This window comes from Anoplopoma fimbria, chromosome 21 (genome assembly GCF_027596085.1).
Source record: "Anoplopoma fimbria isolate UVic2021 breed Golden Eagle Sablefish chromosome 21, Afim_UVic_2022, whole genome shotgun sequence".
In the NCBI taxonomy this organism is placed as follows: domain Eukaryota; kingdom Metazoa; phylum Chordata; class Actinopteri; order Perciformes; family Anoplopomatidae; genus Anoplopoma; species Anoplopoma fimbria.
The window spans coordinates 2,987,860-3,005,685 of record NC_072469.1 but is presented as its reverse complement, the minus strand read 5'-3'; the positions used below and the strand labels follow the sequence as shown (position 1 = coordinate 3,005,685).

The 17,826-nt window shown below is 42.3% G+C and overlaps 1 protein-coding gene across 1 annotated transcript in view; it reads left to right on the top strand.

The window, feature by feature from the left end:
- The window catches only part of LOC129110975 (cadherin-6-like), a 33,896-nt gene that overhangs the window by 9,800 nt on the left and 6,270 nt on the right, over positions 1–17,826 (top strand). The window contains exons 3-6 of the mRNA XM_054623257.1: positions 2,919–3,038; positions 6,967–7,134; positions 9,166–9,353; positions 14,193–14,446. Coding sequence (XP_054479232.1) covers positions 2,919–3,038; positions 6,967–7,134; positions 9,166–9,353; positions 14,193–14,446 — 730 coding nt within the window. The remainder of the gene's footprint in view (positions 1–2,918; positions 3,039–6,966; positions 7,135–9,165; positions 9,354–14,192; positions 14,447–17,826) is intronic.

The window sequence follows — 17,826 nt, the reverse complement described above, 5'->3', positions numbered from 1 at the left end:
TGAAATGAAAGGCAGGTCTATTTATGAAAGCACATTTCAGCAAAAAGGCAACTCATTTCATAAAACATCAAAGAACAAAGAACACAACATGAAAGGACATTTGAATACGATTAAAAACAATCATAAAAAAATCCAAGAGAGACTAGCAAATAAAAACATATGACAAGAATAAAAGTTACAGTGCAGTGGAAGAAATCATTTAATACATTTTAAATTTTAAGAGTTGATGCAGTTGTAGGTTTACAAGTTGTTTTTTTGTTTGTCTGATGTAATACTTAATGGAACTACGGTTTGTTGCATCAAACATCATTTTGATTGTGAATATTCATATTCATATTCATTCACTTTGACCTTGAAAAAAAAAATCCCTCAAGGTACTCTTTCGTTTTCACCTATTTAGACGGCATGTCAAGGTCTTTGTCAGCAGAAAACATATCCAGCTGCTGATGAAGGCTCTGGAGAATAAAATTAGCGAATGGACCTTGAGTTAATATTTATTGGAAAATCTACTGCGTTTTCAACCTTATCGCAGAGTCCTAGTGTTAAAGGAATGAATGCTGCCTTTACTTTTTACTTTTAATGTGTTTGTATAAGCGTTAATGTTCCTATTAAATAATCTCACTGAATACATAAATAAGTAAATATTACATGAGATCTTTGAGGAGCACCGTGTAAGTTTAGACTTAAGAATCGCTAACTAACAAAGGTCACTCAACAGGCCGATGTAAACATACAGCTTTTCCCCACCCTGAGATATTATATAGGGAAATTAATTGAATGAGTTAAATGATAAAAAAAGAAAAAATAATAATTTAATAATAACAATAATAACATACAAATTAAGATTATAAATAATAATGATAAGTGATAATATGTTTTGGTGTACTGAAGGCTAAGAGAGTGGCATTTAGCATGTTAAATCATAATTATTGATCATGAAACACACAATAATTAAGTGTTTACACAACTGAAGGTGCGTGCTTGTGTGTGTGTATGTGTGTGTGTGTGTGTGTGTGTGTGTGTGTGTGTGTGTGTGTGTGTGTGTGTGTGTGTGTGTGTGTGTGTTAGCAGCTGGATTAAAAGGCTTATGATTCAAGTAGGATAGAGACGTTCTAAAATGCCAGCTTTTCTGGATCAATGGGACTTTATCAATCATAATAATGATGCAGACTCAACAAAGACGGCCCGACTAATTAAATGAGACGAGGAGCTGTTTTATGAGCGGAGAATAAACAAGGTAAAGCGTGTCTGTGTGACGATTTCAGCACTGGCTAAGATTATCTTCTAAATACAGTATTGTATTTATTAAAACACTATATTTCATTTAATTACCAGCATTTTCAGCTGTGTCTTCACAGTGAGTAATTGCAGATTTCCACGTCTGCAGAGCCCGTTTCTCACACAGCACCAGTCGCTGTTTTTCGTATCATCATTCGGCACCGAATTAAACTTTAATTCACCGTGCGCTTTGGCTCCGGCTCTTAGTCTAAAAGTACATAGAGGCCTCATGAATATAGATAAACAATATAAAAAGCCTCCTAATCAATACTTGCATGAAAACATGGTTTGAACCCTCCGTCCTGTTCTGCTGCTGATGCCGTGGAGCTCTCACGGACTGAGGGACATCGGTCCATGCAGCCCAGACATGTGACAGAGCTGTCACTTGGTTCAGCAACCCCAAGAGAGAGGCCAGCACTTATCTAAGGGCAGCACGGGTGCCCATGGCAACAACCGAGGTGTGATGTCACCGCTTGGCAGAGCATGTGTTCACGAGTGACTGCGTCCAGACACTGCCCCTTTAAATGTGACAAACACTTTGAGTTTTATTATAGTCTCACGGCTCTGACATTCTTCTCTCGGGCTGAGACGACTTTGACATCTGAACGATTACAGTCGACGTAATTTAGCCCACCCCTTTGCACAAAAACTGTGATTATTCCTGACTTGTTTTGTCAGAATATTCTTTTCTCAAAAGCTTAAAGTCGGCCGATGAGATGGCTGATGTGGATCAGTGATATTTTCTAAAAGCCGCCGTGTCAGGAAAGCCTCTTTGAGTCTAATTCCCTAGTTAAAGGTATTAGGGAACAAGGTTCGCTGAACTTGCTCAGGAACCCTCCCGAACTGTCACTTACACCAAATCACACAGCCGTGGTCTTTCTCTCTCTCTTTGCTTTTTTGGTCTCATCCTCCATCCATACGAATGACATTGATTTTTAAAAGGAGGAGAAACTCTCCTCTCACCCCCCTCTCACAGATCATAGCTGACATTGAATAAGAGAAGTTCCGTGGGGTCGTTAACCCCTTGTATTGCACAATTCTATATTTATACCACTTTGCCATTAAATATTTCTACTCAATTAATTTTCTTCTGCATGTAATGAGGCAACACTTGGCCCCGCAAGGCGCCATTTGGGAGGTAGCACTTGGCTAACCGTTTCCCTTTGTTCCACTGAAATGGGGGCTTCAGCCTCCTCTGGAAGAGAAAATGGATCACAGTTGTTCGCCCTGCTATCAGATATTTGGCTTCTCAGACACTCCAGATCTGTGGATACACTAATAGGCTTCTTGGGGTTTGCAGAGAGCCCGGTATCGGTGCCACTTGCATGCTTAGAGAGAGAGAGAGAGAGATATACTTAGAAAAATACATTAGGACTTATCGATTAGCCGCGAAAATCAATCATGTATACGGGTGTAAGTGGCCCGAGGATAAAGATTGGCTCTGGTAATGCAAAGGGACAGAAATTATCAGTCACATTCTGCACGAGCATGATTAGAAGAGGATCCGACACCTCATCAGAAGGTGCATCAGCTTGAACAATTATCCAGCAGGGCCCTTTTTCAGCAGTATCGAAGGCTTGATCTAAATCATTGTCATGAATCTTCCTCCCGTCCCGTCCCCCCCCCCCCCCCCCCTACAGGCACCTCTGTAATCCAGGTGACAGCCACGGACGCAGACGACGCCACGTACGGTAACAGCGCCAGGGTGGTGTACAGCATCCTGGAGGGGCAGCCGTACTTCTCCGTGGACCCAGAAACCGGTCAGTGTCAAGTTCACAGCATGCATCTATATGTGTCGTGCTTTGTATTCATGCCTCCATCGTGGTGCTTTCACTGTCTAGCCAAGAAAGTGGGACGTCAAGTTCACTGCAGGGAAAGTAACTTTTTCTTCAAGGACTCTCTAGAAATGATCGTCGGCATCCTGAAGAAGCAGGCATTGTTTTTATGAGAATCAAGGAGAATTTAACGTAATTCAAAACTATTGATATTCATTGGGATCAAGTAAGAACGCTCCTGTTTTTCTTTCACCTCTTTTTGAGAAAAATAAGTCTTTAGGACTTCATAACAGGCTAAAAAGTTGAGATTTTGTCAGTGTCCAGATCTTTCCAGCTCAGCAGCAGTGATATCCAAAACATCAAAAAAGAACATCATGACTGTGTTAGTCCTTCATAATCAAAAGACAGGGCGCTGCTTTGTTCATTTTTGAACACATCCATCACAAAGGAAAAAGATTCTGATGTCTCGTAGCCTCGGTAGACCAGCATGCACTGCAGCCACAAAGGATGGTTGCTTTCTGACGATGTGTGTTTCTTCAGAAGAGCGTCTCTTCTCCTCGGGCCCTAACAATGCTGCTGCCATTGCACTCTCCACCTACATATGTAACCCTGCAAGTTTACAGCCTTGTGTCTGGAGGTGGCCATTCTTGTGAACACATAACAAATCACACTGAAGCAGGAGGCTAGCTGAGCCTTCCCAAGAAAAAAATAAATTAAAACAATTTATCACAAAACTACCCCTGGAATGCTGCGAGTTTTCCCTTTTAAACCGAAACCAAAAGCCTCCTCTTGCAGGCTGACGGGCGGGAGGGAGGGAGGGATTTGTAGTAGGGAGAGTGGCAAATCACCAAGCCCAAAAATCTAGCCGCTTGCTAGTTTTAATCATTAATGTGCGCTTTGGAACACATCCCGCTCGTGTCCTTTTTTTTTTGCTTAAACAAAAGGGGAAACGACACAAAAAAAAAAAGCCATTTGCAGATTAGCGCAGGGATTAACAGTAATATGGTTTATCCCACATGTGGTATGTAAGCTGACATCCCCTCTTTCACAAAGACATGCCTGGACATCACATTATAAGCAGGATTTTATTTTTTTATTTTTTCTTCCTCTTTGTGTGTGTATTGTAGTCATTAAGCAATAACAAAAGGTAGACAGAGATACGGAGCATTGCTATAATGTTGCTATACGTTTGCTCCTCTTCCTGGCTTCTGTTCTCTTAACTGTGTGTTTGTCTGGGAGATAAATCGCACAAAAACTTGCCTGCATTTCCTTTTTTGCCACGTTCTGTTTGGGAGTAAGCAAAGAGCAAGTTGGAAGGCCAGGCCTGTCTGATCTGAGCCTGAGTGATGTGCCAACGTCAACCTCTCCTCCTTCTCTATTGTTTGATATGCAATGAATCATCTATTCACTCTGCAAGTGATGATGTTTGTCAAAGCAGTTTATTTAGGGTGAGATTTCTGTTTTTCATCTCTGTTCTCCCACTCCACGACGTCTGTCTGCCTCTCTCTCCTCCCCACCTGCCTGTTTTTTTTTTACCCTCTTCAAATTAAAACGTGTAATAGCAGACAGGATTTAAGACCGGCTCTGATGGGAGATGGAGCACACCTTTTGAATGTGCTGCCAATTACCGCTTCACTCAGTCTCTGTCCTGACTCCAAACTAGAGATCTAACGAGTCAGAGCGGAGGAAGCGAGCAGCCGCGCGGCACTTGAAAGGCTGAACATTAACGCCGTCTTAATTCCAAAGAGGAGATAAATGATGCCGAATGCATCTGGAGGTGGAAATTAAAGGGATACGCTGTGTTTTTTTTGGGTTGATTGGCCCTTTGGTCCACTTGCCATTTAAATCATGAGGACACAGACGCCAAAATGTGCTCCTGTGTGACCGCCAGGCTCCCCTACTCAGCAGGAGAACTGACCTTTTAAGCAATAAAATGTTCTTAGTGGTTTAATTATCTGGCCTGTCGATGCATGAATCTGAAAAAGGAAAAATGAAATATCATTTATTCAATACAGCTGATGCAGGCAGGCTTATTTTAAGAACTGTATCAGGTGAGTACAGTGATCTTTAGATCCGAACAGCCCACCTGTGGAGAAGGTTATGTCATCTGGTGGGTTGATTTTGAGAAGGTTGTATAAAAAACCTGCCAGACTTGCGTGGTTTAAAAGATGGAGAGTTAGAGCTGCAAATACAGTTTATTGGTTCTGTTCATACTGAACATAGTATTGTTATATCATAGCTGCATTCAGTCATAGTGTTCAAGGGCCTATGACACTATGAAAGAAGTATGACAACCGTTCCCATGCACTATTTCGTGTCAGTCGTTGCAGCTATTTTGTGGTTTATACCATTTTTTTACACAGATTCGGTGCTAACTTTAAAAATGTTTTACAACAGTGGTCAAGAATCCCTCCAAAATACCAAATGAAGACCAAGAAAAAGTCATGCTGTGATTTTGGTATCAACATTTTTGTCAATTGAAAGGAAGCGCTTCTGTTCTGGAATCTGTTCTGCCCCCTTATGGTCCATAAAGAGAGGAGAGCCGTACATCCTCCTGAGTCAGTCATTATCCCAGAGGTCACAAAAGGTCATTTTATACAGTGACATCCTGTTTCAAAAAATGGTCTCCCTTTGTGAGTTGACAAATTTACTTCACAATGTATAAAACAGAAACAAGCAGAAGATATTCGATCTTGAGAAGCTATAAATAGGGTTTTATGAGTCATTTTTGCTTTTTAATTATCACAATATTTGCCTATTATTCAATCGCGTATGAAATAATTATTTCAATGCTACACTGTATATTGGTTTATTGTTCATTCTGCACATACAACAGTTACTTCTACAAATAGCTGCATGCACTGTCCATACTATGTATGGGTCTGTTCTTATTGAGCATGCATTCATCCTTACTTACAGTGTATCTGAATGCACTTTGCTGCTGTTTGCCCCTTGTGGTCGGATTATGAACTGTGTTTTGTTGCAGTGGTTCGAACTCTGTTTAGTGTCAATAGAGATTAATCAATTTAAATGTAATTTAGAGCTGCTATGCTTCATATTGTATATGTTTGAGCGAATGACTTAAAAAATTAGCTCTACATTGTAAAATAACTGGTAAACTGCATAATCTTAAAATTGACAGTTTTCTTTTTTTTACCATAGAAAAAACATTAGAAATACCAGATATTTAGATGTTAAAGCTGATTTTATGTTCAGACCCAAACCTTATTTTTGCTGCAGCAGAATGACACTGTTGACCACAGCTGAGGGGTCAACGAGGTCCTCTTGTGCTGAGCACACCTCTGAAAACGCTTTCAGTTCTAGAAAGTGAAGAGAAAAATGGACAAGTGAGCTGCTCAGAGGAAATAAATGAATGTATAAATGTGTTTAAAAGTTTGGTGCTGCAAATTTCATCAAGGTCAGATTTAACATTGATAACATCTTTTAGGACTGCAGCTAATGATTGTTTTTATTATCGATTAGTCTGTCGATCCTCTTCTTTATTGGTCGATTAATCATTCTGTCTGTAGAAAACTAGAAAATATTCAGTTTATTGTAAGAAAAGAAGCAAATTCTCACATTTTGAGCGCTGAAATAAGAGGATTTATGTCTTTTTTGCGTTAAAGATGACTGAAACAATCCATTCATACTAAAATATTTGCTGATTAATTCTTTCTCAGCCGACTTCGTCTTTAAAAAAATAAAAAATCCTTTGTACATACTGAAATAAAGAAAAAGAAGCTTCTTTTGAGTCAACAGATTGTAAAACCCTCTGAGTAGAAAGCCCTTATGATTTTTTGGCTGTATGAATACATTTGACAAGACGATGAAATAACCAGATGGGCTTTCTTTTTTTTTCCTTTTTTTTAAAAATAAACTCCCACCATAAATCAGTGCGTTTTTCTCTCTGCAGGCCTGATCAAGACGGCCCTGCCTGGCATGGACAGAGAAGTCAAAGAGAACTACCAGGTTGTGATCCAGGCTAAAGACATGGCCGGACAGATGGGAGGGCTCTCCGGCACCACGACGGTCAGCATCGCCCTCTCCGACGTCAACGACAACCCGCCACGCTTCACCAAGAGTGAGTACGGCCTTCTGGAACACCCCACCCCCACCCTCCCCCCACACACACGCACACTGAGTGACCGATACTCCAGCCCATGAAAACCACTTGTCAGTGTGAGCCGGTGCCAGGCAGGCAGCCCCCCATCTGGTGTCAGTTTCGAAATGAATTTGGATTATTGCAGCGAGCTCTGGGGTTTTGTGCGACTAAGGCGGGCCTCTTAAAGGCAGCGAATAATTAAATATAGAGCCATATGACAGAGCGAAGGGTCCTGCAAAGTGCATCAGATCAGCCCTGTAATCCCTATTAAATGAAGAGAGTACATTCACTGGTTTTTATCTCCCCGACTCTCTCCCTCTCTCTCTCTCTTTGTCTATCCCGTGCTATTAAGTCTTTCTTCTGCTGCCTTTTACTCCATAAAACCGATGTTCTCGATTTAGTGCTCCAACTGTCCTTGGTGCTTTTTTTTTTTGTTACCCTCTCACTCATCAATCATCAATCCTCCCCTTTTATACTCACTTTCAGTCTCACACATTGTCTCCCTTACTTCTCTTCCCGTCTCACTTCCTCTCTCTCTCTCTCTCTCTCTCTCTCTCTCTCTCTCTCTCTCTCTCTCTCTCTCTCTCTCTCCTGCATCTGGCAAACAGCAGCCAGATCAGATTGACAGATTACTGGTGTCGTCGCGTTACAGCAAACGCCGACTGTACAGTGGGCGACGCGTGTGCACCGCCGCAAACACGAACACGCGACCACAGAGCTGCCCCCCCCATTTATCACTCCCTCCTCCCGCCACATTGGGGGGAGAAGTTAGAGAAGGGTGGGTAGAGACAGACGCTGTCATCTCAGCCCCCTCCACCAATGAATGAACAGCGCGAGGAGGGAGGGAGATGGATACGACAGGGATGGAGGAGGTGACAGGAGGGGAAGATAGAGGAAGAATGAAGAGTGATGCAGGCGACAGAAAGACAGCCTGTGATGGAGGGAGAGGGGGGGGTGGGGAGGGTGGGGGGGGGGGGAGACAGAGGGGAAGCTTGAAAGAGAGGAGAAAGAGGAAGAGATATTGTAATGGGACACCCAGAGGAGGTAGAGTGTCAGGAAGCGATATCATTGTTGTCTGCCGGAGTGATGCCTCTTCTTTTCCACCCATTGCTAAATACCTGTTAGCCTAGGGAAACCTCTCCGTGGTGCGTCGCTTTCACTGTGTGTGTGTGTGTGTGTGTGTGTGTGTGTGTGTGTGTGTGTGTGTGTGTGTGTGTGTGTGTGTGTGTGTGTGTGTGTGGAGGCAAGTGTCAGCGTCACTGAGACCTGCCGACTCAGGCGTTGCCAAAACACTGTCAGCATGTTTTATTAGTGTGTCGGTGCTGTTTGTCTCTGCAGGCTGTGTGTATATCACGCCTGCTCCCCCCCCCCCCCCCCCACCCCGCCGTCCGGCTATTTATTTAAGCAGACGAGATGCAGCTGGGGCAGACAGGCAGCCATCAATTTATCCGCCCTCAAACCAGGAAATCATCAACAAAAAAGAAGAAGAAGAAGAAGAAGTAATTAATTTATGTTGAGCAAAGAATGCCCGGAATTTATGTTACATCCTAAACTCCTGAGTAGTGAGTCAATACCGCTTGTAGCAAGTTTAACGCGAAAGGCCAAACGTCTGTTTTGGAAATGAAATATGTTTTCAGCTCGTATGAAATGGCTGATCCACAAACGTTGCAGCACTAAATCTCCCACACGGTTCCTCCTCTTCACACTCTCTCTCTTCACACTCTTTCTCTCCATCTCGCGCGGTGCTGCGTTCTGATTGGCTCTGACTCACCTTCTACCTGACTTCCTTCTCTTGTATTCTTGCCCTCTGACTCACCCGCTTGCACTCTCCCTTTTTCCCCCACTAACAGGGTCATAAAAATAATCAGGTTGTGACGTACGACTGGTGTCAGGGGTGGCGGTGTGTCCTCTTTGTCTTCTCGATTATACTTTCAATTGTGTGAAAGGATTGGTCAAAGAATTGTCATCTTTTCACACAAATCACAACGATGATGTTCTTTCTCTCTGCAGCCCTCTACGAGTTCAGAGTGCCCGAGTCCATCGAGCTCGGCTCTACCGTGGGAGTGATCCGGGCCTTGGACAAGGACATCGGCGAGAACGCGGAGATGGACTACAGGATCATCGAGAGCGACGGCGCCGGCATGTTTGATGTCACCACCAACAGGAGCACGCAGGATGGCGTCATCGTGCTGAGGAAGGTCAGCGACTCTCTGTTTGTGGCCGATGAGGGGTTTTACGGGGCCGTATGAGTGAGGGTGTAGTTTCCACTGAGGCCTGAAGGGACATGTCCTCCTCTCTTTCCAAAATCTCATTTGATTTACTCACTAAAATGACCAAACAGTGTCATCTTACTGCTGCCAAAATCCAAATGACAGAAGCTCTGAACGAATAAAAGCTATAACTTTTTAGGCCCTTGGGTTTCATCCATCAGGCTGCCTTTAATCTCTGATTGGTCGAGTTTATTGGGGCCTCACTCTGCTTGAGAGGAAGCCCTGAATTCTACATGTAAAGACAGTAAAGTTATAATTATTCAAAGTTCTCGATCCAGAATTTAGAGCAAATCTATGATTGAGGGATTGCCTCCGCGTGGCTCTCAACATGGTGATGGTCGAGCTGGCGGCTAGCAGCTACGATGCTAGCAGCTACGATGCTAACAGCGCGAACAGTGCAACAAACAGCGCCAGTGCTTACAGAGCTCTGGGTGTTTAACTGAGGGGGACAGGAGGGTTTGTGCTTAGTTCTGCAACAGCTCCATGGGTCAGGACGGCGTTATGAGCATTAACCGCCATGTGTGCACAGTGTAGAACGACTTTACAAACCTTTTAATACTAAAATAATTACTGGTGGTAAACAGCAACTGCTTTATAATACTACAGCAAAAGCTCCTTGAACAGATAACTTGTCAGAAATACAAAAGAGGAGCAACCTGCATGTCAGGGTTCTGCTCAACCAAACAAACTCACGTTGTTTTAATAAAGAAGTCAGTCAATAATCGACCTTCTTCCATCCATTCATGGGTAACTGCGGTCTGATTTCATGCTGTACATGATGCAAGGCGTTCTCCACGGGACAGCAGGATGTAGTGGAGCTGGTTGCATTGTTGAAGAGTTGGAGGTTTGCAGCATATCGACTGCAGCTTTCCATCTGACAGCTCACCATGGCTGCTGCTCCTGTAATTCTGCAATGTTTAAAACTCAGTTTTAGACATAATCTTTGATAAATGATCCCAGTCGGTGCTAAACGTGGTGACCACTGCCACCACTGTGTTTAACCAGTTCAAAACCTTTATGTGAAGCGGCAAGATACGTTTCCAGTCAATCACTTTATATATTATATACTATTATATAGGGAGGTAGTTACAGAATGTGAATGCATTGAATGGGTGAAAGAAATCCATATTAAAAAAAAAATGGTTCAATTCAAGAAATCTATAAAGGACAGGAAGCTTTATTATGACATAATCTGTAATTATATCAGGTATTTATGAATGATACTAACAAGGATTCTAAGTGGCGTTGGAGCATTACTAATGCAGCAATTTACATAGCATGGATATCAGGTCATTTTTTCTATTTTTGGGTACAGCATAATAATGATTCCATTGTAATTTTATAATTACATTACATTACAGTCATTTAGCAGACGCTTTTATCCAAAGCGACTTACAGGAAGTGTAGTATTTGCTAGATTTATATAAATAAATGCAGTGTTCACATAGTTTCACTCTTGTTTGTAGTGTTTGTTGTTCACCTTCATCCCACTGAGCCAAACCTGCCTGTAGTGTATGAGCATCACACTCATTTAAATATAAAGATAAAGAGGTTTTTATTGTCATTGTAGTTATACAACGAAATTCCGTTTGGTAGCCCTCAGCCAGCCAGCAGCAGCGAACAACAAACACAATAGCAACAATATACAAGATAAAAATACACAAAAGGAATGAAAACTTTACTATGTACAGCAGGTGAGTATTTAAAATTTAAAATTTGTGCAAAATTGGCCAACAAAGAGGAAACAACACAGTGAACTGCACTCAGTAAAGGAGCAAAGTGATAGGAACTTTATTATTTCCATACGCTCCGACAGCCAGCGGATGGACAGTGGAGTTATTAGATTCTAACTTACACTTGCCTACACTTCCCAGTACATGTGTTTTGAGTGAGATTCAATTTTTTCCTCTCAGCTGAGACCAAAGCAGAAACACCGACGCTCGGTATGGATCGCAGCGTTCTGATGTGTTCAACAGAACCTGGCAGTAGCCTTATCAAGCGCACTCTCTGCAGCCTGCGATTGATCCATCATGCCATCATTAAGTGCAAGATGACATAATTGCCTTTTGTAGCCGTGGCGATGCTGTAGTGGATGTGGTGTGCGGGCAGAGTGTGTGTGGGGACTGAGCATGCCCTAATTCTGAACCTACTAATTAAATGGGTTTGTCAAGTGGGAGTGTGTGCCATCAGCGCTTTTACCGGTCCTTCAAAGCAGCATATTCCTCCCATTGACGTGCGGTCCCACAACCCGCCTGCCTTAACACGGAAACGGCAAAAAATAACCGACTCATGTTATTATTCATGGCTCCAGAGAAAGAAAAAAAAAACACCTAGTTCCATCTGGATTTTTCCATGCTTTTCATTGGCTGTTTCCAAACGGTCGCGGTTCCAGCATTCTTTCATATGTACAGTAGGAAGCCTGCGAGGCGGCTCACTCTGATCCAGATGTTCCTGCTCAGCACTGGATGCACATTCATTAAAAATGCACTCCCGCTTCCCAATTATTCCTGTCAATGGGGGGATACCTTCAGAGGCTACAACTTTAAAAAAAAAAAAATGAAAGTATAAAAGAAACATTAAAGCAAAAACACAGCGCCCAACCTGCACTGAAATGCACCACGACAGAAAACATTAGCGATCGTGCAGGAATCAGGCTGCTAATCGCCGTGTGCAGTCCATACATTATAGGAGTGTAAGAGCCGTGTACAGACGGTGCAGGATTAAAGGGGATCACACATGAAAAATAACAAAGCTGCTTCCTTTTAAGAAAAGAAATGGGGTAAAATGAAAGTCTGTACACCAACAGAAAAAGGTCTAGAATACATATATATACATTATATTACTATATATGCTTACCTTTACTGGCAAAAGCAACAACCACAAATTGTTTCTATAAGTGATTCCACAGAATGCAATATTATCATCATCTATATTTTTGTGTTTTAGTTCTCATCATTAACATGTAGATGTAGCGGTGCTCAACAGATGTGTCCTTCAGCGTAATACCGGTCATGATCTTATTTTATTTCTCTACATTTCAGTTCTTTTTTTGCCACTATTAATATGTTAAAATGTAGAAATGCTCACAACCTTGATACTGTCAAAAAATGACAGTTTTCAAATGAAAATGCACACCAAAGTCTCAACATCCACTCACAATCTGCAATATTTTCTCAGTTGCTTATTCACTAATCTGATATACTGATCTCTTCACTTAAAACAACAACAACAAAATGAACAGATGTCAGCCAGCAGACATGAACAACTTTGATTGTCTCACAGAGTTTTGGCAGGGGAGAAGCACAAACAAGAAGTTGGCATGACTTTGTTTCTGCCTAACATAAACATAAACTTAGACCGTAAAGCATTCATGCTTGAAACTGCAGTAATAAGATTAAATAAAATACAGTAAAAACAATTACCTAAATTTACAATGTTAGTGTAATATATATATATATATATATATATATATATATATATATATATACTGTCTTGTTAATCAAAAAGCACTGCTTTGTCCAACCAGATCCCCTCGCTGAAAATCCTTTCATTCCATTTTTCTACAGTAACCTGAACGTGTTGTTTTCATGTTAGTTTTCCACCAAAATGCCACATCAGTCACATTTTTCTGGATCTGACAGCGGTTAATGAAAGGCCCTCACATGTTTGAAAGAGCACAGGTCTGATCTCTGCAGCAGCCCATGTGCATCCATCAACAGTCTTGTTAGTGTCCTTGAACAAGACACTGAGCCCCTTCACACGCGCTCATTAGACGATGCTCTGGAAACGATTGCCAGTTTAATGAATAAAATCCCAATCTGACCTGAAATTAAATGCGGCAGGATGCTCTGAATGGATATGGAGTTCTCACAAAATAAACAGCTGAACGTGTCGCTGCATGCAAATGAGTTGTTTTCAAAGTTAAAATTAAGTGGCAAACAAAAAGTCACTGTCGGAACTTCTTTTTAATTCAAGAAAAACAAAGAAACTTGAAGCGTATCGTCACATTTTACATTCTGTGGCCTCTTTTTTTGCTGCAATATAAAAGTCCTGTAACTCTTTGTAAACAGCCCATCATGGTTAGAACAAAGAGAACTCAATAATGTCGTTTGTATAGTCTAACACTGTTACAATGCCAATAATCGATAAAAAAGAAGAAAAACACAAGTTGAATTTCTTTGATAATGTATTTTACAAACATATGAAAACAGTTGAATTGCTATATTCAACATAACACAAGTGTTGCCAATCTTAAAAAATAAATAAATGGAGGCTCTTCTTGCTATATACATCGAACTATTTACATTTTTACAACCTCTATGCATCCTCTTCTTTCCTCTCCTCAATGCACGATGCTCAGCAGCATGACGTGCAGTCAAAGTTTTATGGAATTTTTGTCACATAACTGTTGGTCTTATGTGAATCAATCATGGCTTCCTAATTGCACCGAGGAGCTCCAAATTTAATGTTTTTTACAGAATCTGGTTAAAGCAAAAGGTTCATTCGGGGCAAGAATTTAAATGAGTCAAGCAGAATAAAATGTTTTTGATGAAATGTCACAGTAATAACCTTAATTTGGGTTACCTTCTCTAACGGAAGCATTAGTTGCACATGATGTGTTCAAGGACCGTCATAAAGGATGGAAAAGAATTGAGGATAATGATGTTTTTTACAGCTTCTGGCTTTGATAAACGATGTAGTTTTGGTGATGTTTGAAGAAAACATGCTTGCAGATCATATATATTATACAACTTCCTGTTTCTGTAGCCTCTGGACTTTGAGAAGAAGCGTCAGTACAGCCTCCGTATTCAGGTGGAGAACTCCCACATCAACCCCCGCTTCTTCTCCGTGGGCTCCTCCAGGGACGAGGCCACCATCAAGATCATCGTGGAGGACGTGGACGAGCCGCCGGTGTTCGAGCGCGCCAGCTACGTCATGGAGGTCAAAGAGGACGCAGCCAGGAACACCGTCATCGGCTCCGTCAGCGCCTCTGATCCCGACGACAAAAACAGCCTTGTCAGGTACAGAACCACGTCACGTCTTAAGGGAACATATCTGTGTGATGCAGGTTTTTACTGGACAAAAACATATCCCATGGCCTGTCCAACAGTAATGAAGTAGGCCATTGGATGCGGCCAAAAGCTTAGTGAGAAGCTACTCAGGGAATCACAGATATTATATGAGTGGTAATCCTTATACATTTCTAAATTGTTGGAATGTTAAGTCTAGTGGACACCATTTAATGCATTCAAATGGCCGTGGCAGGTGATTGGATGAACCATCCGTCAACCAAACTCCAGTTGGGAGGAGAGCGAGGTCCTCCTTTCCATTGAGAAAAGCCATCAGTGCTGTTCTTTGCTCTTCGACTTTCCAGTTCTGATTTAACTGATGCTACTAGCATCTACACTAACCTATTTATTAGCCGCCATTGTTGTTTAGAGCGAGCGTCCTCCTCTCTGTGCTGTGGGGTAGCTGCTAGAAGCTCCTCACAGGACGTTGATTCACCAACGCATTAATTGAAGCCTGTCACTGTAGATTTTCTGTGACACGATGATCCAAAGCTGATGTTTGTACTTGATATTCATAAACATAAACATGCCAGGATTAAAATACATAATGCGACCTTAGCACAGAGACACAATGTTCTCTCACCAAAAGCGGGCAACTACTAAAATGTTTCATAACAAAGTTCGCTCACCAGACTTAGTTCATGGACGTACAAAACTATGCAAGTATTCTATTAAACGGGAGTAATGGCAGCGGGGGTGAGAGGCTGCACCTTCCACTCCGTCTCAAAGACTTTTTCATTTTTATGATGCACTAAGGGAGTTGGCTCTCAAGGTTGAAGTTCCACCACTTTATTGCTGGTGTCAAATATGATATCATTCTCTTTTATCGCCCATCATCAAGGTGGTAGCTACCCCGTGGCATTTAAAGCCACAAAGTGGAGGAGGAGGAGGAGGAGGAGGAGGAGGAGGAGGAGGAGGATGGCCAAGGAGGCCTGGGGGCTGCCTGGCATGAGGAAGTGACTGAGACGCTTATCTTTATTAGCTCGCCACAGCACACGCCGACAGGAGGACGTATAGTTCATGGATGTAAACACTCGTATCCCTCAGTATGCACGGATGTCTGCATGCATGAGCATTAGGTGTGAGCAGTATATAGACAAACGTTCTCAGAGCTCTACAGCCGATGATAACTCGTCGGTGTCATCCAAAGCCAGTGTGATGGAAACATATTAGGGACGTTCATGCCCCGAGAACACGAACACTGCTCAAGGTTTTAAAAACCTGAATAAAGTAATGTTCTTTGAATAGTGTGCACAAGTGGGAGAGATAACCGGGAGTTTTAAAAAGCTGCAATTTCTTTTATTAGCCCCGGTTTGAATGAAGCATTTTTAGTGCTGCAATATTCTAAATGCCGTTTTCCTGTCATCAGCCAACCAAGGGCAGACTTTTGGGAAAACGTTGAAAAGTTTTGATTAATTTGGCATGAAAATTTGCACAATGTCGCGATTGAATATTCATTCAGAGTGTGTTCTGTCCTTGGGTTTTGGGTTGTCCTAACACAACACTATGCTCATACACACAAGTGCACAGTGCACAGCGTGGTTTTGGTCTTTTGAGTGGAAAAAAAAAAAGATTTGTGTTAAATCTGAGCTACATTTCAAAATTCAAAGTTCATTCTTGACCTCAAAGTCTTTTTAGTTGCTATTCTGAAGATCAAGTGATATGATCAAAAGCTCAAAGATAGCTGTTAAATGGACCTTGAGCTGAGATGTTTCAAAGTTTCCTCCACTTGCTCTTCATCACAATGTAGTCGTTTCGATGTTTCAAATATTCAACCTCATCGTCTGCAAATCTTTTAATCCAAATATCGCCCCCAGGTCAAACTTGAATTATTTTGACCTGCAATACTGATGTCGGGTTCATCCTGACTCTCCAAATAAAATAATCTCCTGAAAATACCGTGGCAATCCATCCGGTCATGCAGCTTCTGTACGGGAGGAAAGAGGATATGTGTCCCAACCCGCTGATCACTAACATTTCTGTAACCCTCCGTGTCCTTCCGCCTGGCCTCCCATCCAGCCGGCTGCCTGCCTGCCTGCCTGCTGCTGAGAGCAGCACTTTGGGTGCCCGGTCAGGACGCGCTGTTATCTCCCTGCCATTAATCAGGGGGAGGGGGGGAGGGGGTTGAGGCCCAGCCAGCTGAATTATTGGGAATATTAGAAAAGCAATTAGTAAAGCCCACGGCCGACGCGGATTTAACGAGGTTAGAGTTACTGTTGGGGCCCGTCGAGGTGGCGGGAGCGGAGGAGGAGGAGGAGGAGGAGGAGGAGGAGGAGGAGACGAGGAGGAGGGAGTGTTTAGATAAAGACACTAAAATGGTCGATGCTGGAGAATCAGCAGGGAGGGGGGGAGGGGGAGCGGTGCGGCGGTGCATTGAGAGCCGGGGTTCATAGTCTCCCCTTGGGGGTCTCCTCCCTCTCTTACGCCCCCCCCCCCCCCCCCCCGATGCCTGCTACTCCATTAATCACACTGATGTATCACAGTAGTCTGGGAAGCAGAGAAAAACAACACGACTGGATAACCTGTTGGCTCGTGTGTGTTTGTGTGACTGCAAACACTTACATGAATCCATCAGCACCACGGGACTGTTCAGGACCATTAGCCACACGGAAGACAGCACACCATATATGGTCATGTGTACTGTTTGACTTACCTCTGGTCCTGTCTACTCATGCAGATAGTTTGGGTTTCATTTGACGTTGTTACTTATGCATCTGAATTATGTGTGAAAACAAGCTAATGCATTAACCTTTGGGAGAAAGTAAGATGTTCATTTTGCTAATTTTAGTCATTTTAAAATACTGATTTTTAATTTTGGGGGTTTTGTCAGAGCAGTTAAGAAAATCTGTAAAGACCAGCCTCTCGATCTGAGAGTCACAGCAGCATCCAACAGACTGATGGTGTCTGTCGTTAACTTCTGATCTCTGATTTGGATATTTAGATACAACAGAGGTGAATTAGTTTGGTGACATTTAAAGAGCTCAAGAGAGACTTCTAGAAGCAATGTCCCGGTAAATCTGGATTAGACCTTCTGGTCGATACGACAGAGATGCTGTCAGAGAGGTCAGTCTAGAGTTCAGCTACTCGGGCATTGTGTCTGTAAAATATTACAGCTGTTGAGTGTATTTTGAGCAGAACATGTCAAATTTCAAACGCTGTTCCTAGAACAACTGTTTCTGTCAAAATGGCTTTTTTTGGACCCTCATCTTGATTTGAACTACAGAGACATCATTTTCATAATCATGCAAAATAAACAAACAAAAAAAAAAGATTAAGGATTATTTGAGCACTGACTGTACTTGTCCTGACCCTTACTGACAATTCTTTAGTTG